Source organism: Diachasmimorpha longicaudata, chromosome 17, assembly GCF_034640455.1.
Source record: "Diachasmimorpha longicaudata isolate KC_UGA_2023 chromosome 17, iyDiaLong2, whole genome shotgun sequence".
In the NCBI taxonomy this organism is placed as follows: Eukaryota; Metazoa; Arthropoda; class Insecta; order Hymenoptera; family Braconidae; genus Diachasmimorpha; species Diachasmimorpha longicaudata.
In genome coordinates, this window is record NC_087241.1 from 4,610,777 (window position 1) to 4,631,774 (window position 20,998).

General features: G+C 42.0%; 3 protein-coding genes across 6 annotated transcripts; 1 reads left to right on the plus strand and 2 right to left on the minus strand.

Moving 5' to 3' along the window:
* Positions 1-90: 90 nt before the first annotated feature.
* LOC135170665 (zinc finger and SCAN domain-containing protein 21-like) lies at positions 91-5,419 on the minus strand. Its single transcript, XM_064136682.1, has 5 exons — positions 2,237-5,419; positions 1,686-1,963; positions 1,445-1,606; positions 1,048-1,366; positions 91-402 (listed from the first exon to the last, which is right to left on the minus strand). The coding sequence occupies exons 1-5, from the start codon at positions 3,009-3,011 to the stop codon at positions 305-307; spliced, it is 1,632 nt and encodes a 543-aa protein (XP_063992752.1). The 5' UTR covers positions 3,012-5,419; the 3' UTR covers positions 91-304.
* Positions 5,420-5,682: 263 nt separating this feature from the next.
* On the minus strand, positions 5,683-8,571 carry LOC135170667 (aladin). 2 transcript variants are annotated; one of them, XM_064136684.1, is made up of 6 exons: positions 8,259-8,571; positions 7,737-8,119; positions 7,563-7,677; positions 6,997-7,466; positions 6,398-6,725; positions 5,683-6,303 (listed from the first exon to the last, which is right to left on the minus strand). In XM_064136684.1, the coding sequence occupies exons 2-6, from the start codon at positions 8,093-8,095 to the stop codon at positions 6,007-6,009; spliced, it is 1,569 nt and encodes a 522-aa protein (XP_063992754.1). In that variant the 5' UTR covers positions 8,096-8,119; positions 8,259-8,571; the 3' UTR covers positions 5,683-6,006. The 2 variants fall into 2 exon arrangements, with proteins under 2 accessions (XP_063992754.1, XP_063992755.1); XM_064136685.1 differs by having other exon boundaries at positions 8,182-8,571.
* Positions 8,572-8,719: 148 nt separating this feature from the next.
* LOC135170656 (uncharacterized) lies at positions 8,720-20,454 on the plus strand. 3 transcript variants are annotated; one of them, XM_064136664.1, is made up of 6 exons: positions 8,720-9,180; positions 13,549-13,899; positions 14,053-14,354; positions 14,432-14,762; positions 16,003-16,127; positions 16,273-20,454. In XM_064136664.1, the coding sequence occupies exons 1-6, from the start codon at positions 9,129-9,131 to the stop codon at positions 18,028-18,030; spliced, it is 2,919 nt and encodes a 972-aa protein (XP_063992734.1). In that variant the 5' UTR covers positions 8,720-9,128; the 3' UTR covers positions 18,031-20,454. The 3 variants fall into 3 exon arrangements, with proteins under 3 accessions (XP_063992734.1, XP_063992732.1, XP_063992733.1); XM_064136662.1 differs by lacking the exon at positions 8,720-9,180 and adding an exon at positions 12,270-12,936; XM_064136663.1 differs by lacking the exon at positions 8,720-9,180 and adding an exon at positions 12,274-12,936 and having other exon boundaries at positions 14,053-14,351.
* The last annotated feature ends 544 nt before the right edge of the window (positions 20,455-20,998 follow it).

Sequence of the window (20,998 nt, forward strand, 5' to 3'; positions counted from 1 at the left end):
TTCCTCAAGGTACGAAACCTTCTAATACTTATGTTCTTAAAGTAATGTTATACCATTCCGAATGGTTGGAGGGAATAAAGATATGATATATTCACTCCCCAATGTATTTTCTCGAAATATATACACTTTGATTTATGTACAAAAATATAAAACTTCTCGACGAAGGCCTTAACCCTAAAGTACGTCTAACGCCTCATGATTTGGTCCAAATGGTGATTATAGGAATCACAGTCTAAAACTAACCACTAATTGAACAAATTATAAAATGTAAAAAAATAATAAAGAGCAAACAATCGATAGTAATTCACGCAAAGTCAGTCTCCCCGAGGTTATTGAGATCCAGGAATTGTCGTTCAATCTCTGGACTGAGCTCTTGAAAGTCAGTGATTCCACTGTCCAAATCTGAAACAATGTAAACAATTTATTTCACCAATTGAATAAAAGATAAATAAAATAAATCAGCGCGTGTAGCGCACGTGGCATGGGCCAGAGATAGCTCGTGCGAGTGCATGTGTAGATTCCATATTCAGATAGAAAAAAAATGGAAAGGGTTAAGAATATTATTTTGAATCTCAGTGTGGGGTAGAGACATAAAGAATGGGAGGAGAAACCTCCTCTGAGATTGCCCTCGTGGATTACCTCTTCCCCCTTTTCTCCTCAGCATTTCTCATAATTATTATCGTAATGTCAACGAAAAAAGAGCGAAGATTGTGCCCCGAACGGTTATTTTTACCCTTTGAATCGAACTGCCGACACGAATGAAAAAAAATTGTTTTTCTACAAAGTTATTTTTGCCCTGACAAACCTGTTTACTTCATCCAAAGGCCCTAGAGTAGAAAACCAATTTTTCTACGAGAGATTTTCCCTCGAAAAATGTCTCTGGATGAAATTCAGACGAGAACTTTCTCATTGAAAATTTTTCCGCCAGTTTTTTGGGGTAAAGTTTCATATTTCAGTGGCAACGCAATTTTTTTCACAGAATTTTATATTGAGTGATAAATTCAGTGACTAGTCAGACGAAAAGTGATTGATAGAAGTCTGCCTTACCGACAATGCAGCTGTCGTCGTCCCCCAAAATTCTAGCAACAGATTCAAAAGGGACGAATTCAGGCTGGCTCTCGTCGATGACCTCCAGCTTGGTCCAGTCCCCAGTGATATTGGCAAAGTGTTTATCACCATCGTAGGCTTTGCATTGAGGATCAATCGCGATTTTATTGTCATCATGGAGGGATTCCTCGAAATTTTGTTTCTGAGGTTTAACATCTTGCTGTACCGACGCCTCAGTGTGATTTTTCACGTGCTTCCGCAGGCTCGAGGGGTCCGTATATCGTTTATTGCACCCATCAGCTGTACAGCGATAAGGTTTCTGCAGAATTTCAATTAAATTTATATTTTTTATTTCTGATCAGAGTCCCTGAAATATCATTCGGTTCGATCATCTCACCGTATCAAAATGGGTCCTCTGGTGTTTGGCTCTGTCACTGCTATTGCTGAAGGCCTTGGAGCAGCCTCGATGTTGACAAGCATAAGGTCTCTCCCCCGTGTGAGACCTCTGATGAATCTTCAGGTTCTCCAGACGAGAGAAAGCCTTCTTGCAGCCTGGAAACTGTAGCCAACGAATTTTTTATTTTTCTCCTCACGATTCAGGTAATTTTTTTAAAGAGAAGTTGTCATTGTTTACTCACATCACATTTGTTGGGCTTCTCACCACTGTGGACCCTCATATGAATCAGCAATTTGTATCTGGCGTTGAAGGGTTTACCTCTGGGACAACCTTTCCACAGACACGTGAATACGTCCTGCCCACTGCAGCCATCTTTGTCTTTGTCTTTAGATCTCTTGCCACCGTGTGCATTATTAGCTGAAGACTCTACATGACGTTTCTCAATATGCTTCACCAGGCTTCCTTGATCAGCGAAAATGCAGCCACAGTCCAGCCAACGACACTGGTAAATCAGATTCCCTGAAAGGTAAATGAAAATTCTAACCAAATCTTCACATGATTTCTTTTCAACGCGACGATCTTTGAGGGTGGATATCTATGCAACCAACGATGCAATTCCAATGAATCAGGTCTCATTTTTTAGCTATTGAAAATACCCACAAAATAAGACCTCATTCGTTGAAATTCACTCTGCCGATCTCGAGATACGGGTCCTTGAAGAGAGCCTTCTCACCCCGGAAGAGAACTTTTTAACTGCAAAGTAAATTAATTGTGTAGACATTAGGTAATTACCTTCTGGGCTATATTTACGACTCGGCGCCCCATTGTTACACTTCTCGAGCATCATTGCCTCCTGCTGGCTGACGACAACTTGATTAGAATCGTCCACCTCCTCCTTAATCCCGTAATTCTGGTCACTGATATCATCCGTCACCAAATGTCCAACGGGATAGCACTCGTCATGACCATTTCCAAGGTCCTCCTGATTGCCCTCAGTAAACAAATTAGTAGGATCACCCCTGATAAAACTGAGATCAAACTCCTCAACAGCCTGAATATTACTGAAGTTCCTCTCCTCCTCGATCTCCTGTTCACTCTGCGAATTAATCATCTTCCCATACGAGCAATCCTGATAATCCTGAGAAAATTCCTGATAGTTCGACTGTTCATCAAAGTAACTGTTGCAAAAATTCCTCGAGAATGAGAAGGCAGTTCCAACGGACGGTAGTCTAACCCCATCGTTCGAATAATCATTGAAGTCCTGACCAGTCCAAGAAGTTGGAGTATTCACCTCACTCCCGGTGCTTCCCGGTGAGTTGATGCCAATGGTGAGAGCACCGACTCGTCCTGTCGGTGGATACTCGAAGACACTGTTCAACTGATCCCAGTCACGTCTGCTGGACGTTGAGAACTCTGGAGACCAGCAGAAAGCACTGGTTCCATCGATCGGTGTTGTTGGTGTTGCTGGTTCCATTGGAAAGGCTCCAGTAAATTCCTCGGTCGAATCCATATCAATTGGCAGAAGCTTCTGAATGTCGTTGACGATGTGGTAGTCCTCGAGGAGCATGATTACATCGAACAGACGATAAAGATGTGATGAAACTCCAGAGCGTACTGACCCAGGTTCAAGAGCCTCACCACATCTCCAACAGATATTTGAACTTGGTATTCCCCCACTACTCACCAGTGGACCAAAAGAGGCCCAGCGATAAGCCAGTATCGGCTAAACACCGCCCACTCGCGTGGCTCTTGCCTCATCTTCGAGCTTCTTCGGGTGCATACGTGACTGCGATATGTCAAGTACTTGCACCCGGGGTCCGTTAACTGGGGGTTGTCCTCTCGGCTACTGGAACATCTGCTCTCAACGGCCCCCGTTCCACCTCCTCCGTGCGTTCCCCTCCGTTTTAAAAATTTTTTTTTCTTTCTCTTTCGTTAATTCCATTTTTATGGATTTTTTTTTTCGCCCCCAGATACATCTTGAATTCATTTTTTACTTGACCACTTCGGTAAAAGGGAGAGTGCGTTGTCCTTTGGAGTGACATTTCTGGGGGATGTCTCTGACGTTGGGATGTTGTGTGAGAAAATATGAATTTTTCACGTTTCAAAATTTTAAATTGACGTTCTCACAAAAATGGTTGGCTGTGACATGATCCGTCACACATAAGGTGTTCCTATTTCATTTTTCCTCGGTTGTCTCTCGGGAAATTGGAGACTTGGGGTGGTTAGGCAGGGGCTCCAGGCGATGGGTTTCGGTTATTTGGGATTCGTTGGATTGGGGACAATTGCGAGTGGAGAAAAATCAGATGCGTAATGAAAAAAATTGCCAAAACAGCTGCCGCACACGCGTCACTTAATAACAACTCTTTTTGCGGAGCTCAAGGAGTTTTGTAATTCTAGTTTTTTCCCCCCAGCTCTTAGGGTGATGCCACAATTACTGCAAGACGCAATGAGGGGAATAATACGATATGCACGACAATATCAAATTTTTATGTAATAAATTGGGAGTTCCATGTACTGCTCTAGAGGTGATATATAAAATCGTTACTAATGAGGGATGAATTAGGACATCACTCATACTGTTTCAACTGTAATTTTCTTTTCGATTTCTGAGAATTTAATTTTTTAACGAGGGTCAAAATCTCTCATGATTAATGAGATTGCGTGTCGATGTTGGTGGGTTACGACTGTAAACATTTAAATCCTCAAGCCTCGAATATGACACCACCTTCTCCCTTTTCTCTCCCCCTGGATATTCTTTCGCTTTCGATTTTTTCTAACGAAACCTGAGGGACAAATGAAGCTGCTGAAGAGGATGAAATTATCGAAACGAAAAAATTCATTTAAAAAACCACTGCTCATCCGGCTCCACTCCTCAATTAATTAAAAAATCGTCGCCCAATCTTCCCCCCAATTAAGACTGAATTACGACATCAGAAATTCCAATACGCGAAATTCTAAATAAATCAAAAATTCATAGCCACCCCTAATACATGTGAGAAACGATGAAGAGGCGGGTCAAGCCTCTCCATGATTAATGAGATTGCATCCCGATGTTGGTGCGTTACGACTGTAAACACTCGAATCCTCAAACATTCGAATATGACACCAGCTTTTCCCTCCCCCGAATATTCTTTCGCTTCCCTTTTTTTCCAGCAAAAGGGAGGGAGGGAAAAAAACGACGACTCCGGTGGCAGTTCATGCACTTGTCCTCCTCCTCCCGCCCCTCGAGAAAACACGTGCATATGCTTGTCCCCTCACACACACAAAAGCCCATGGAAAAACGGTTGTATGTTATATTACGGGTAGTTAAGTGATAGAGTGGCACATGTGGTCTGCCAGCCCTCTGTGCTTACATTTTATGCTGTACACTGACTCGTCCTCAGGGGCCCCTGATTTTTTTCCCCCCTTACTTTTTTTTTTCTCAAACATTTTTTCTTCATTTTTCACCGAGGCACCTGTCAACTTCGTTCATATAACCATCGTATTATCCTCGCATGTGTGTATAACCCCCGGCCGCTGAAATAATATACTGCCTCCAGATCGGTGAACACATGCGAGTTAAATGACAATTCACGAGTCAAGTGGAGAATCGAGATAAGTTGACTCAATTTGATTATGATTTCGGGAAAATCATTCTCATGCGATTAATTTTCTTCCAGTGGTTGAGCCCTAAATATGCAAATGGAACGAGACTTTGTTGACAATTCCATCAAATCAAGTTCCTGGTTCTCTCCTGGAGCATTGAACTAAAATCAAGTGAAGTCCATTACATTTCGATTAGTACGAAGTAAATTATAATGATCCCCCAAAGAGTGTCACAACTCTTCTCCTTCTCACTTGCCAAACCCTGATCTCCATTTCAATCTAACGCAGCACTTCACAACTGAAGTGGCTAAAAAAATATATCTCATTAAAGAGTAATGATCGTAATAATCGACTGAGATTATCTTGGCGCTTGCCAATCGTTGAACCGCGGTCTATTTCTATCCATTAAATAACACCCCTCTCCGCCCCCCAAAGAAAAAAACAAAAATGGAATGCACGATATATTTGTATGTGAAAAGGGTATACGTAAGGTTTCTCTTGTCATCGTTTACCGTACGGTCAAGTGGCGTCAAAAATAGAAAGTCTTGAGCTCTGCATGTGACTTTATATAATTAGATACAAAACTTCGAAACGTGCCCCATCCACGATCTCCATAATTTTTCTTTTATTTATCTCAATATTTTCTCAAGATCTCGAGTGTAGAAAATAATTTTTAATCATCTAAACTTATAAAATGCTACAAAATTCAACCTCATCATACCTAACCTAACAAATTCACAAAGTAAATCAACATCGAAGGGATAGAACGAGATAAGTTATTGAGGAATATCTCCGAATCTAAGAGAGACAGGAGAATTTTTATGGAACCATTTTTATAGTACGTGATTTGCTCCACGAAAAAGGTTACGGTAAAAATTTTCCTATCTTTCCTCGATTCGGAGGTAATCTTGAAAAGCTGGTCAATAGTCGAATGTAACTTATCTCGTTTTGCCACTACACAACTGCAATGTCGTTGGTCATAGGAATGTGTAGTTGTTGAATCCAGGAGACGACACATTTGTGTTCAGGGGACGTGGAGCTCCCTTGGGAGTCACTGATTTATTGCCTCCAACAATTGGGAACTGCTGGACACGTCCACTGCTCCAGGCGATCGTTAAACAGGCGATTAATCGATCTGTGTCAATGTTCTGGTGGAATTGCAAGCAATTGGGATTTTCACCAGGAAATCCCTTTACCAGACACATGGGCCTCACCTCATTCAGCCCAAATAGTGTGCCAATTTCTGTTCGGTATATTGCGACGACTGAGCTGTCCTAAAAATGCCAAGAATTTTTTTTTGAAAAATAGTCAAATGTCTCTGCACCTGCAAAGATATTATTACTAATTTTTCTAGATATTTTTACGAACTTGGAAGAGAAGTGCGAGGTATTGGCCAGTAGGGTCCCACTCGATCGCCACGACCCTCCCCCCAACAGTCAGCCCGGCCTCGTCGTCGGTGAAGGACACTCTCGTGAGATCTATCAAGGGAATGGCAGCCTTAGGGTCATTAGCTGGACTGTCTCCCTTGACATTGAAGACATTGTCTTGAAGGGAGAGGGAGAAGAGAGTCGCTGGGTCCTCGGTCGAGGCGAAGAGCAGGATTTGATGGGGCCCAAAACAGGCAGCCGCCACTCGACCATTTGGCACAGTCCAGCGTTCTACTGACCACGGATTTCCACTTCCAGTATTCCATACCCTTGAAGAGATAATTACTTTACTACTGGCCGAGCCCTTCTCAATAAATACTAATTAGCACTAATTTAATGAATGTCAAAACCAGAATGCAAAGTAAATCCATCAAAAAATAAGCTCAACTTAGCTTCCAACTTGAAAATAAATCAATAAAAAAGTTCCATTACTTTTGTGGGATAAACAAAGTTAATTCAACATTCCCCAGCTATTTTATAAAACGAAGATTCCCACGACGCAATGACTTAATAAACTGCGATTAAAAACAACAATTGTACCGAAAAACGTTGCGACAAGTGGCAGCAAGTAGTTTACTCCCACAAATTGACCATTTAGTGAAGCACAATCCTCCCCCACCAACTCGCCTGAGTGGTACTCCCACCTCCTTCGCAACATCCCAAACAATCATATTAAAATCATTGGGTGAACAGGAAACTAATAAATCCCCCTGTGGATGCCAATTGACACTCGTAACAGGCGCATGATTCCTTTGTCTCAGAAGTATGGCATGTGACAGTGAATTACTGGCAGCGCCGAGTTCAACCGTCCATACGAGTACACCAGAGCCACAGGCAGCTGCCAATTCACGTCCAGCATTTGGCCGCCAGCTCATAGAACATACTGATTTTTGAGCCGAGTGTCTCAGCACTGCTACACCCTGAATTTCACTCGAGTATATGCGAATGCGATCGTCACGAGTGGCTAGAGCCAGACGGACACAGTGGGGATGCCACGCTAAGCATCGAATCTATGAGATAAAATTGTAATCAATGGATTTTTTGATTCTTCAATGAAGTTTTATACAAAATAAATTCGGGAAAAAGAGAGCTAGATCAGTTCTCACCAGAGCAGTTGTCCAATCCCTAGTCCCAGCGATATCCGCCACAGATCCAGACCCAACGGAGGGTATCCCCTCATAGGACGTCTTCCTCTCCACGAAATCCAGAATCGAGGTGATCCTGAAAAAAGGCCTTCGCCATCAAGTCCCCCCGACTCCACCCAGCCCTCCTGAACCTACCTGGTAGCCACCCAGTGCACAACCCTGCTGATCCTCTCAGGATCCTCCCCAGCAGCGGCTCTGATAGCCCCGACTGTCCCCTTCTCCCTCCAAACATTAGCAATTTTTTTAAAAGCACTGTCCTCAACCGTGAGAAACAAATCAGCAGCAGCAATGGTCCGTGCAGATTCCCTCGTTGCCAGCGTCTCCGGTGTAACATTGACGTCCGGGCACCCTCTGATGTACCTGAAGAACGGCTGAGTCTCGTCCTGGAGACATCTCCTCTCGCAGAAAACACTTTTTCCCTCAATAATCCCCGCTGTTGCCTTTCCGTCCTCCGGTGGAGGTTCGAAGTCATGAAGCGAAGGTACCTTCAACATTTCCACTCACCAATTCATCAGCCACTGCAATCATAGGTTATGTCACACATCTGAACGCACGTCTGAACGTCAAACTCGTCACTCACCAGGACACCCAGAAGAGCATCTCCCAGACGTTCAAGGAAAATGCCAATAAAATTGGAAAATCCAAATAAAAACTCACCCAATGACGAAATAACCTGACTCCACTCCTGATTCCGGAGTCTGGGGCGGGAGGGGAGTGCGTTCTGCCGACCTAGAGCCAGTGAGTAAACAGCACCGGCCGGCAGTGGAGCCCGCCAATTCGTGGAATTCAAACAGCTCCACCGACCGGTAAAATCAACAGCACATGCGCAGTACAAGATTCTTCCAAATACTCGATAATCCCCAGAATCAATAAACACAGAGGGCAATTGATAACCCGGTGGTTATGTAGCATCCCAGGTGATGCTGATGTGATACTTGAAATATCTCAGTGCCAAGATCATCGTCAAGAGATACACCTAATCGGCGATGATGTTGAAATCATCGTAACCAACAATTCCGTCGAGTGACCAAGTTACGTCACCCTCCGTGGGGTGTACACCGGGGTGGGAGAGGTAGTTACCATGGTGGGGTGGGGAATTGTGCAGTGTGCGGTTGGGAGTTAGTCGGACAACGGGTGCTTCGAGTGAGGACAGTGTGGTACGAGAGTTACAAGTTATTAAATTGATAAATCACGATCAAAAGTTGAAAAAAATTCCTGTGAATCACATATTGACGGTGAATTGACTGACGGTCTGGCAGCTCCATAGGAACGAGACACTGCTGCGACGGTTCGAGAGAGAGAGGGAGAGAAATGGCCCATAGGTAGTGCAAATAATGATTGAATACGTGGGTTTGTCACCCTAGAATTAATTAAGATAAAATCGGCCGACAAAGTCTGCTTGACCGACACAACAAAAACGAGACTGATAAGTACTAAGAATTACGTAAAAATTACTTCAAACGTGCTGAGACGTGTGGCAACGGAGAGTGAGACCACCGGGGTCTCGTTCTCCACGAGGATTTTACCATGGGAAAGGGGTACAAACGAAAAACACGATGGAGAACTCTGGACATAGCCGGTAAGTCGTTTGGATTTTTTCCTATTATTTACGTCTTTGATTTGTACTTCAAGTTTTGCTCAATCACCGCATGCCCCATCACTCGCACGTTTCTCCCATTTTTTTTTCAGTTTCCATTACGTCACAGCCTCCGAGGATCATCGATCCCGTTTATTATCCTTCAACACATCCATTTAGTTTACTTGGAAATGTAACAACTAACTCCAAGTGAATAATTGCCCCTCCCCGCACCTTCCTGCCCTCGGGGTCGGTGATAATACGAGATAAATACGCGTGCTGGAAGTCACGAAATTGTCGTGTTTACCTGGCATTCGATACAATGAGCATGAAAACGAAATAGCAAGAGAAAATCAGAATATGAAATAATGATAGAGCTCAGCCATGAATCTCGATGAATCGGTTAGTGTTTGAGTTCGATAGTCGATTGGACATCGTGGCCTCCTCGGTTCGGCTCTGAAGATGGCAAAAGGGTAAAAGCCCGTGGAGGGAGTCCGTGTAATACACCAGTAAACAGCTACGTGAAATAGCAAAGGGAGGGATAAAGAGTATCGTATCCCTCGAGTTTTGTTCCGTCTTCGTTGTACTCTAGAGTGCGACTGAGTTATCGATCGGCATATACACATAACCCTGGCCACCGAAGGTGATGAAAAAAAAGTGAGAGAGATAGATACTCTTCCAACACCTGTCCACCATGAAATGTCTTCAACTGCCCTTTGCTCAATGCACATCAGACGAATGAACTTTGCTCCACTCGCAATGTTCGATTATCTCTCCTGAACTGGCAATATGACTTTTTGTTCTCTCATTTGCTTTTCAATCGCAAGATAATGACCCGATATCATTAGTGATCGTCCCCGTATTTATCGGTCACGAATGCCAGGGCTGGAGAGGAGAGAGAGTAACAAAGAAATATTTATAATTGTTCAGAGATATTGGCAGCTCGTTGTCGAGAAAATTCTGCAATCAATGGTCACGCAATCATCAACACATCGTAATCACTAGTCTTCCTCATCTGCCAATCCTCCTCACCCTTTTCCCACGTGAATTTCAACAATTGCAGATTAATAATCCAAAGAAAAAATGTATCGTCGAGAGTGCACGAGGTCGAATCGATAGAGCGTTAGAGTTCGCAAGAGTCAAGACAACTTCTATAGGCCCTATCGAGAATAGCAAATGACAATGAGCATCATCGTGACGAGGGAATACCTAGAGAGTGAAATAAGGAAAAAAAAATGCAATTTATAATAAGCATATACCGAGGGGAGCAACGTACTCTCTTGTCTCTTCCCCTTCGTACAGCAGAAAGTTTTGAGGTTATAACTTCCGAAGTAATGCTCTTTAAAAGCCACTATTACGTAATAGTTGAATAATATTGGTCTTTCAATGACCTCAACACCTCATGACTGACCTCCCCCCCTGTTCTTGAGAATAAAAAAAAATGTAACGACAGTGGAAATGAGACTGGAATTAATGCCGAATTGGAAATATGTTTGAGCAATGAGGAAGCCAGATAAATGGGGCGTGTCGTGTTATTAGTCTCGTGACACTGTTGGTGAGTGGATTGTCTTTGGAGGGACGCAAAAAAAAGGACTGTTGGGTTGATGAACATGTGACGAAGTGAGACAGGTACCCCTGCGAATTCACTCGGCACTGGTGCTCACGTGCTATTCATAACTATGGGTTGATGCGTACGCGCAATAATACGTTTTATATGTGTAACTTTTGGCCGAAAGGAGCAGGTTACCATCGCTCCTGTTCACCGCTGTCGTCGTGCAACGCATTGGAAAATTGCATAAGTCGGGATGAGTTATTTTTTCATTGGAAGAATCGATTGATAAGAGGGAGTGATTGCGAAGGGGTCAAGCGCCCCACAGGCGGTTCTACTTCTGGGTAGACTGGAAATTTGTTTATTTAAAAATTACGAGAGGCCTCGCCTGGATAAACCTACTGCGATGATGTTCCTAATGATCTGTAGGGTACGTTCTCCTGTTGGGAATAGTCCTAGGGGCCTCGCCCTTCATGGTAAAACCCTGTCTCCACTTTTCTCCATATCTTCAGGTTTATGGAAGTGATGACTTCGCTAATTTTTGTTGTTTTAATTTAGCAGGGCAGCAGAATGTTTGGATACAATTTTCTAGACTTTTTAACTCGATGATGGACAGTGGTGGACGTGGGGAAGGAAATGAGAATCGTTATTTACCGCTTACAAAACACATTTCACGTGATGATCAGGGTTTTTCGGTAGCGCCTTGTGTTCCATTTAAAATTACATCAGATTATTTTTGGATAGTTTTCTTCCGGTTTAAACGACTACACATTAATTTTGGATAGCTTATCGACTGACTGATGATTCTAGAAGTTTCAAATCGCTTCAAATGAATATTTGGTGTAGGATAGGAATAGGACTATTATATTGTTCTCTGACCAATTTATAAATGACATAACATTATTCTCGAATAGTGTATCGTCTGTCTACTGATTCTATAACAGTTTCATGCCTCTTCAACCGAATTTTCGACGATGCCTCACCCTTCACTCCACCCTCGTCTCATCCATATCATCATTGCCCCGTAAATCTTGATACATCTTCCATCGTGACATCAGCTGTTGCTTGTGCTGACGAAATTTTGACGGGATAATCACAGTTTTTTCCTCTTCACTTTTAGAATATAATAAATTATTCTCGGATTGTTCATCGCCTCACTTCGCCCTCATGTCCCTCACGACTGCATCTGTAAATCTTCATCTCGTCTTTCACCTGCGAATGGACTACAAGTCCCTGGCACGTCTCATCCATCTCCCCAGGCCCTTAAAATCCACGATTTCTGGCGTTTTTGGCACTTGTCATGGGACGATATTGATGACAATCAGCAGAAATTACCTTATCATCTGGTGAAGTACGGTATTTTCTCCTGATTTTTTTCCCCCCGATTATCCCAGTTTCCATGCACTCGGTACCATCATGAAATATCCTGCGCAGACGCGGAAGTTCACCTCCCTCTATTCCCTCTTCCGTTTTGCTCGATATCTGCAATACTTTGGAGCAAGTGAAGACACCGGCAGTCAGCCATACCTCCGGTAAAAAATCGAAGAGCCGCTGGGTCAGTTCGGCATTAACATCTCGAGGTGTTTCATCTCCACAAGACAATAAAAAAAAAAAAATTCCCTCGTCTCTACACCGAGTGCAGCAATTTTTTTTATTACATTTTTGTTGCGTTTGGAATTAGTGACCATTAGTGCCTGTGTGCCAAATGCTACCTCGGCCTGGTCATTGACCTTTAAAGTGTGAATTCTCCCCAGGGGATGAGAGGGACTGAGGAGCATGAAAATCACCGCGATTTAATGAAAGACCAGTCGAAATATCTGAATGCACCATTGAAAATTCAGTCCGGAAAATGGAAGAAATTGGTGAATCGAATGGCAATGGGAGAAGCAATAAATTAAACTCAGTAACGTGTACTCAGTCACACTATTCTTGCTATTCTCATTTTGAGACTATTTCTAGTAACGGCACGCGGTACAATCCAACGCCAGTCTCGTACAGTGCACAGAACGCGTCAGTTTGCGTTGCTCTTGGTAAACTGTCTAACATCCAAGTCTCCGACTATTTCCGGTTGTCTGTCTCTCCCTGGAGTCACGCGGTTTGAAATAAAAAAAATAGTCCCGAAATTGTCATGCAGTGGCGTCAGAAGAGAAAAATCAATCGTGTCATTGGCTCAGGGCACTACATACTCCTAATATCGAGGTACCAATACGGTACGATTATCCTTAACAAATACGTCATCTAAACATTTTTCACCTTTTCTGTATTTAATTTTTACTTGAATTGCAGAATTCGTCGGAAAACCAGGAGCGAATTGGTAAACCAGGATGAGTGGATGTCATCTAGGATCGACTATCGATGAATATCTCGAAAACGAAGCGAGATAAATAAATAATAAATAAATAATATCGAGCGATATGGAGACCAGAAGAAGATTTTTTATAAAAATTTCGATATCTCGTATCGTTCAGGGGATATTCATCGATTATTGGGGCTGAGCCAAACGCACTCATTCTACTTTACCACTTCACTACTGAAATATTAAATCTATTGTTGGTGCCATGTTTGAATGATGTGCAAATCGCCAAGAGAAGCCGTAAAACGAGAAAAATTACTTTTGACTGTTGACGACTTTATAATGAGTACGTCGTAATCTAGGGGAGACCACAAAATATTTATTACAAGTATTTTTGTGGGGATAATTGAAATTTCTAGGAAAAATTCTGACGTAATCCTCGTAACAAACATGTCAACCCTTTCTCCTAGCAACAGTCCATCTCTCAACATCTTACATAATCGAATGAATCATTACATCTATTTTGCAGCACCAGCCGGCGAAGAGGACGACGAGGATGGAATAAGAGACGATGAGCCACGTGAAAATGGCATTAAAAATTCCCGAGACAGTACCGTAAGTCCCTGGCGACATCATAAAACCGAAACACGAAAACAGAATGGCGTCAGTCCTGGTGATTCGACTAGTGCATCACCACCAAGATCCCAGTCGAAAATTTCATTCGATGAGACAACGTACACGAAAATCAGCGCACCTCGTCAGGATGTCCTTTTCAAAAAGGGTTATCTCACGAGGAGGAAGATGTGGTCGAGCAACAACGCCAGCACAAGTGCAACTCCATCGACAACGGAGAGCCAGTCAGCATCTCATTCGACAGCAGGTAAGATCCGTGAGATCATATTCCTTCGTGTAATACCTTTTTCGATGATATTGTGGAGTTATTTCTCAACTGGGGCCTGTACTACCCCTCTTATTATAATCCCCGTAACGTGATAGTCTTACAATCATCCTATTGATCGTGTTAATTCAATAGACGGTAGCGAGACGACGGAAGACCAACAATTGTTCGACTACCGTGACAGCGGACTTGAGGAGTATCCCCCGATGACTGAGACAACTCCACAAATGAGCTACGGCACATACTACCCACCATCAAATGGTTATTACTATGACTATCCAGTCATGGTTGTTGGGCCACCAATGCCAGGATTACCAATGCATAATTTACTAGCAGCAATGCCCTGCGAGGCCGTACCACTCAGACCAATAGAATGGGTCAATCCTGCATTTGTACCAAAAATCGAGCAGCCTTACTGTCTAATGGACTATCAGGTCGTTTGTACTATTTTTAATTGAATTACATTCGTCATCATTGAACTGTGACTGACCTTAACTGTTGTTTGTCCCTTCAGAACCCAGAAGATGGCCAATATCCAAGTGTCGAGGAGAATGAAACAGCTGTAACCGATAATCAATGCACAGATGGTGATTTATCCGTGAAAAATGGCGATGGGGGTTCGACCGGCAGTACAGCTGGTGATGATAACCTGGAGGCTAATCTGAATGGTCACGAGGAGACATCGACCAATGGAGATGCGACGACAGATCTTACGTATACACCAAAGCCATGTCTTGAGACAGTACTTGCACAACAACTTCATGTGTCACATCATGTTGTACCACCACAAACGTACATGTATCCGGGCCACTACATGTTTGGTCCAACACTCATCAACGTCAATGGTTCGTTAGTCAATGATTAATTCAGTAGATGCATTGGTCATTTAATATTATATTTAAAAAAATCGTTTATTTATTTGTTTGGGAATTTTGAGCTAGATCCTCGCAGCTTAATTTTTATTAGTTTCGCGCACACGCCTTGACGGGATCAACGGGAACAATAAAGGACACAGTTTTTGGGAATTTAGTGGTGATACGGAAGTGAATGCTTGAGCAATGGGTAGAACTTGTTTAATTTATAACTGGACAGTACAAAAAAAATTTTTAACATCAGAATATTTGCGTATAGGATCGAGGTAACTCGTTCACATTCGAAAAACAGGAAAAAATTAGATCACCGAATTCAAAATGATAATGAGAAAAATACTTGGTCATTGGATAAATCGATCAGTTTCCATTAATATTCATTACTCTGGTGCTGAGCTTTGTCATGTGTTATTCAGCCCCGTAACCGGTCCATTCACCTCTCGATACTTCGCAATGACAAGGAAAAATAAAATAGTTGCACCAGATTATTGACGTTGCTCAAGCATTTGTCCGCGTTTGTCACGTCCCGTTGCAACCGTTCAAACCGGTACAAACCGCTTGATCGCTGCCTCTTTCTAATTGTTAAAACGAGAACAGTATCGTGTGGACAATCGTCAAGGGGAAAGGGGTATGTCCAGAATCACAACGGCTGTCCCGTTCATCGTCGTCCTTGCTGTTTTATAGACATCTCGCCTATGCTTCGTTCAAGGTAACCAATTAAATCGGAAACGAAAAAAAAAAGGATAATTAAAGAGGAAAGAAATGTGAAGAAGAATTTGGAGAATCTCACAGGCACGAGTTCAGTAAATGATACTCATTTTAACGTATCACAGCCAGCATTAAAAATTCACCAGCACACGGAGAATTTCGTTTGACAATTCCATTGACTCCCATAAATCTCGCGTTTTTTTTTTCCTCCGGGGCACTAACGGCATTTGACTGTTCGAAATATTCCATTGGATTTTCGGCTCCTCGAGGCCGAAGTTGTCGCTTTGGCAAGAGTAACACATTGCTACGAGCCTAAATAGATGTCAAGTAAAAATAACTAGAAGGGGTTTTATCTTTGAAAGGCACCAATTGTGTCTTCAAGGGGTTGTCGATAAAATAAAGAAAATAAATAAATAAATACCCGAAGAAAGCCTAGCTCTCTGCCGTCTGTCTTCGCGAGAACTACGAAAAATTTCCCCGGGTAATGATCAACTGATTTTAATTCAAGGTATGACAATTCAGAGCGGCCCAATGATAAGGACTGCACAGATGCGTGCGGAACCGTTGATGTATGCCAAACGGAGAAAGAAAAAAAAACTGTATGGAAGGAAGCCAAGACGTCCAATTGGTCAGGTAAACAAGGAAAATTCATTCAGAAAAAATGTTGAGACAATGGGTCCTGGGACTTGTGCATGTCATCAAATATTTATCATCATTTACTCATATGATGATAAATATTTGCAGAACTTAGTCTCAAAAAAATCCATAAATTTCACAGGACAACAACAGGGACTATGGACCGGAGGAGGAGGAGGAGTACAGCTCTGAGGCCGACAACATGAACATACCCACCGTATTTGTACCGAGTAGTCGTCCCTTGAACCCCGACTCCAAAGAATTTCAGCTGCGTCCCTCGATAATCGCTGAATCACCATCAATACCACCGCCAAAGGTACTTGACCACGAGCCGTCCTCCCCGCTGTCCAGTCACGACACACCAACGGATCAACCGACTCAAGACTGCAACGACTCGCTAACTGATTCAGCAACAATCGCCGAAGTTGAGTACGCCACTGAGGCAATAGCCAATGAGTTGAATCAAACGCACATCGAGAACTCCCAGAGGACGGAGATTGGTGTTGACGTGACCTGTGCTGACTTCAGCGAGCTCGTGGAGAACCTGGAAGTCCCACAGGACATGCCGAACGGCCTGAGTTCCCTGCAGGTTTCCTTGGAGACGATTGTGGCGAACGGGAGCGAGGATGACGTTGACAGATCTAATCGTATCGTCACTGATGTCTCACCCTCCTCGGAGACGAGGGATTCAATGAACCTCAAAGTCCTCTCCTCAAAGTCCAATTCCACCAGTCGTAAGAAGTACAAAACCCCGAAGATCGTGCGCGAAGCGACACCAGGTCCAGAATTGGATGAACAGTCTGGAGGTGGTGATAAAACTGAGGGTCTCAACATCGAAGTTATAATGGGAATCGAAGCAGTGGAGGCACAAGTGCCTGTATTGAGTGTCTCAACGTTGAGCAGTCGTGATAATCCAATCAACGATGGTACACCCGAAGACTCAGGCTTCGAGAGTCAAACCCATTTCACTGAGCATCGAATAACTGAGGCAGTTACCCAGTGGTTGAGTCGGGCTAATTCACCGGATTTATTCGCTGGTTTGAACAATGATAGTGATGACGATGAGCCGGACGACATTGAGCCGTCAAAAAACTTGCAAGGCAACCCCATGCCTGCACTATCTGCTAATGGTGTCGCGATAAATAAAGATTTATCGCGTCCGGCTGGTGAGTTCGCAACAAAAAGAAGAAAACGTAATTCCAATAAACGTAAGAAGAAACAGCAAAAATTGGTGATGAAGAGTTGCGAATTCCCTAAAAAGGATAGCGTTGCGGGTATGAGGGTTGCCGATAGCACTCGGATTGATGGGAGAGAGATTGATGATAGAAGGAACGACTCTAGTCGAGACAATGATTTGAGGAGGATAAATGTCGATAGTGTTAGGACGTACGAGAAGGGGGAAATTGTGGTGACAAATGATGGGAAATTATTGTCTGGTGATCAGGAAGTTATTGAACAGAAGTCGGAGATTAATTCAATGGGGAGTATCGAGGAGCCTGATGTACTCGAATTCTGGGATATCGAGACAGTCGAGCCAATCGTCAAAACGATGGCAGGGGAAAAACGAGGCCCAGAGCCTCGTGAAATATTTGTCGATCCAGCTGGCCTTGAGATCGTCAGGAAGTACTATAGATTGGCACGCAACAGTGTTCAGAGTGGCTCCACCATCGATGATGATGTCAAGTCAACGAAGAGTGGCCTCAGATCACGATTAACAAGCCCCGATGTCGTCAGGCAATTTGACAGACAGATGATTGACGAAGGTATCGAGATTTACGAGAGCTGCTACAGTGGTAAGACACCGGTCTACTTCGATCCGCATTTTCAAAGATCAATGTTCTTACGACGCCATGATGAGGGCGCCATACCGTGCAGAGTAACGTGCTGCAATGTTCAGTGATTAAATCATCCTGACCGTCCCCCTTCCCCCCCGACAACGTCCACGGAGTTTTCCTCGGGGATTTGTTTCAGTGGAAGCGACTCGAAATGTCACTGGCTCATTTCATCGTTTTGGTAAAAACAAATGGAAATTATTTTAAAATAAATAAATCACGAGCAGTGACGTGTGAGGATGAATAAGTTAACGCGAGTTGTTTCATTGCGTATGCACTTGTAAATAGATCATAAGTTTCTGGATTTTGCGAATGCGTAACGTTTTTACAGACGCAGAATGATGATAAAAATTATTATACAATTATTATTCAAGTGAATCACTAGTAACTGTCAACGATGAATTATTAATTGAGTTTATTTTGAAAATGTTTTCTCCTTGGTTGTTGTTTTTTTTTCTTTTTTTCAGTCATTCATTAATCTCGTGGTTATGGTTGTTGATTATTAATTGTTAATGATATTATTTTTAAGTGATGAGTATGGCCACGTGAGAGGCGCTTTGTGAATGAACAGAACAAGGGGCTGTTTTAATGCCCATATTTTGAATTTGAAATACTAATTCGATAGACTCAGGTGAGATACTGAGCACGAGAGTTCATTTGTTGTTGTTAGTAATTATTACCTTAATTGTACATCATAAATCACACGAGTTATCACAATGCCATAATTTTCATAAAATCTTTCGATGATGTTTTATCATAATTACGTGTTAATTATGAGAGCCTCGGCGACGGGAGTCGAGACGAAGTGAAGAAAAAAAAATATGAAAGAAGTGGTTTATTGAGATACGATGCCTACCAGCATCTGCTCTTATCAAGGGCATATTTTTATCGCGCCTTTGTTTATCAGTTTGAATAAGAGAATATGAAAATAAAAAAATAATAATGAGTGAAAAAATACTTCAAGAATGGCCTTTGCCCAGGAAGCGATTCCCTGACACTGCTCACCAAGAAAATACAACAAAACAAATGATTTTTAAGAACACAGCTTATGGATTTATGACTCCGGTCGTAACACTGTTGATAAATTAATGGAATTATGAGTTGAAAAATCACGGAGTATTTGGTAGATCTACACTAGATATCAGTCCGGATTTTGTTGTGCGAAACACAGGATGAAAAATTAATGAGTAATTACTGCAAGCCATTTAGTTTCAGGATAGCTTTTGACGTATCGTTGCTCGATGTCAATAGGCTTTAAAAAGCTTGGTAATGAAGGTGATGACGTCGATCGATGAAGAGAAAGAAAATATCTACGTAATTATGAATTAGAGGAGAGCAAAATTAACTTTACAAAAACGCCAAGCCCTCGAGTAGTTGCTACACACGTTAATCACCCAAAAACACTCGCATACATCACATATATTCATACTGTAATCAACGCATTGTTCATTCATTAGCTTTCGAGTGATAAAAAAAAATTTACAAAGACACGTCTCCGGTTGATGCGACTGTTGTTGACATATTTACTGAATTAACATTATCCCATATCGAAGTAAATGTGAAAAGAAATTTTAGCAAACGAAAATAATAATCACAACATACCTCATACATAACTAAAAATTATGTAAATATATCTGCGAATTGGTTCGAGATGAAAATATAAAAATGATGCGTCATAAATTCATGAGTTAAGTTTCGGAGGACTATCTTTTATAGGATAATTTCGATATTTTTCCTCTTGTTCTCGATGACGAATAAAAATGAAACACCAAATGTATTAAATTGTGCCATGCGAATCGTTCCAACAGTACCGAAATACAAAATGCAAAATGACATAGAAAAATGCAATCTGTAATTGAATTATTGAACAGAATGGAAGAATTCCTAAAACCCACAAAATGGAAAATAAATAATCGCTATTATAACGGGCGCATTGCATCAATTGTGTGCCTTATTCTGTTGCCATCACTTATCTTGAAAGAATTTGCAAAATGGTTGCAAAAAAAATAAGACAAACTGACAATTTTGGTGCGAATGATGAAGAAAATAATTAAAAATATTCCAAATCGAATGAATTATCTGTCTGGAATTGCAAGAGCTCGAAATAAATCCACAAAAACACCTGCAAATCAATATCCTCTTTTTTTCAGTGAAAATCAACAAACATTGTCGATATAAACGATAATAATTATTATCGAAATCCTTAACTGAATAGAAAATTAATTAAAATGAATGAAACTTCGAAGGAGGAATAACGACGACACTGATTACACCGAACAAAAATATTCACATAAATTACAATGTGAGCATTGAAAATGATGAAATAAATCAATAAAATTTGTCCGAATCACGTTCAATTGTACAATTAAAATTACTCTACTTGTACTGGGTACAAAATACGCATAAGTTGAAATTATACTTGAAAACAAAAACAAATACTTTGTCGTGTTATCGCTGTAAAGTTAAGGAAATAATAAATAGGTTCGTTTTAACTTCTCTACCCATTATTTTGAATTACAGGCGGAGTCTGATTTAATGTCAATCAGATACGTCGCAATCAATTAATCGCAGAACAAATTTAAATACTCGTTTGTATTGATTTATCCTGCACTAAATCATTTCCAACAAGTCACTGCAAACGTTTATTTAAACTTACAGACAATTTTTCTTAATTCATCACCCGAAGGATCATCAGAGTTTTAATTCTTCTGCATAAAAATTAAAACTTGAATTGAAAACTAAAATTAGAGAGAACTTTTAATTCGAAATTCCCACTAAGACTTCGCACCCAGCGCCCCCTTCAGTGAATATCTCGAGTCAGTCCCACAGGAACCCGAGTGAACCAAAAAACCTTGAACCAACAGTCGAAAAAGGAAAACCCCTGGGCCAATCTCAAAAACCCCCTCGCCCTATCATTTCCGCGCCTAAAATTCCCCCAGCCTTTTTCCCCCCTGTGTCCCTTCACCCCCCTCTAACCCCTCACCACCCCAAAAAAAATGCCGTAACTGCGACACACGGTGGGAGTGAGAGAGTCTA

What these genes read in the sequence shown, in the direction of transcription:
- LOC135170665 (XM_064136682.1), bottom strand. Translation starts at nt 3,011, where the DNA reads ATGCTCCTCGAGGACTACCACATCGTCAACGACATTCAGAAGCTTCTG. An exon ending in AGAAGCCCAACAAATGTGAT is followed by an intron (nt 1,607 to 1,685) that starts GTGAGTAAACAA and finishes CGTTGGCTACAG; the next exon opens with TTTCCAGGCTGCAAGAAGGC. An exon ending in CGACGACAGCTGCATTGTCG is followed by an intron (nt 403 to 1,047) that starts GTAAGGCAGACT and finishes ACATTGTTTCAG; the next exon opens with ATTTGGACAGTGGAATCACT.
- LOC135170667 (XM_064136684.1), bottom strand. Translation starts at nt 8,095, where the DNA reads ATGTTGAAGGTACCTTCGCTTCATGACTTCGAACCTCCACCGGAGGAC. An exon ending in GGGATTGGACAACTGCTCTG is followed by an intron (nt 7,467 to 7,562) that starts GTGAGAACTGAT and finishes TTTATCTCATAG; the next exon opens with ATTCGATGCTTAGCGTGGCA. An exon ending in ACCTCGCACTTCTCTTCCAA is followed by an intron (nt 6,304 to 6,397) that starts GTTCGTAAAAAT and finishes TGGCATTTTTAG; the next exon opens with GACAGCTCAGTCGTCGCAAT.
- LOC135170656 (XM_064136662.1), top strand. Translation starts at nt 12,855, where the DNA reads ATGCAGTGGCGTCAGAAGAGAAAAATCAATCGTGTCATTGGCTCAGGG. An exon ending in GTCTAATGGACTATCAGGTC is followed by an intron (nt 14,355 to 14,431) that starts GTTTGTACTATT and finishes TTGTCCCTTCAG; the next exon opens with AACCCAGAAGATGGCCAATA. An exon ending in AACACTCATCAACGTCAATG is followed by an intron (nt 14,763 to 16,002) that starts GTTCGTTAGTCA and finishes TTTTAATTCAAG; the next exon opens with GTATGACAATTCAGAGCGGC.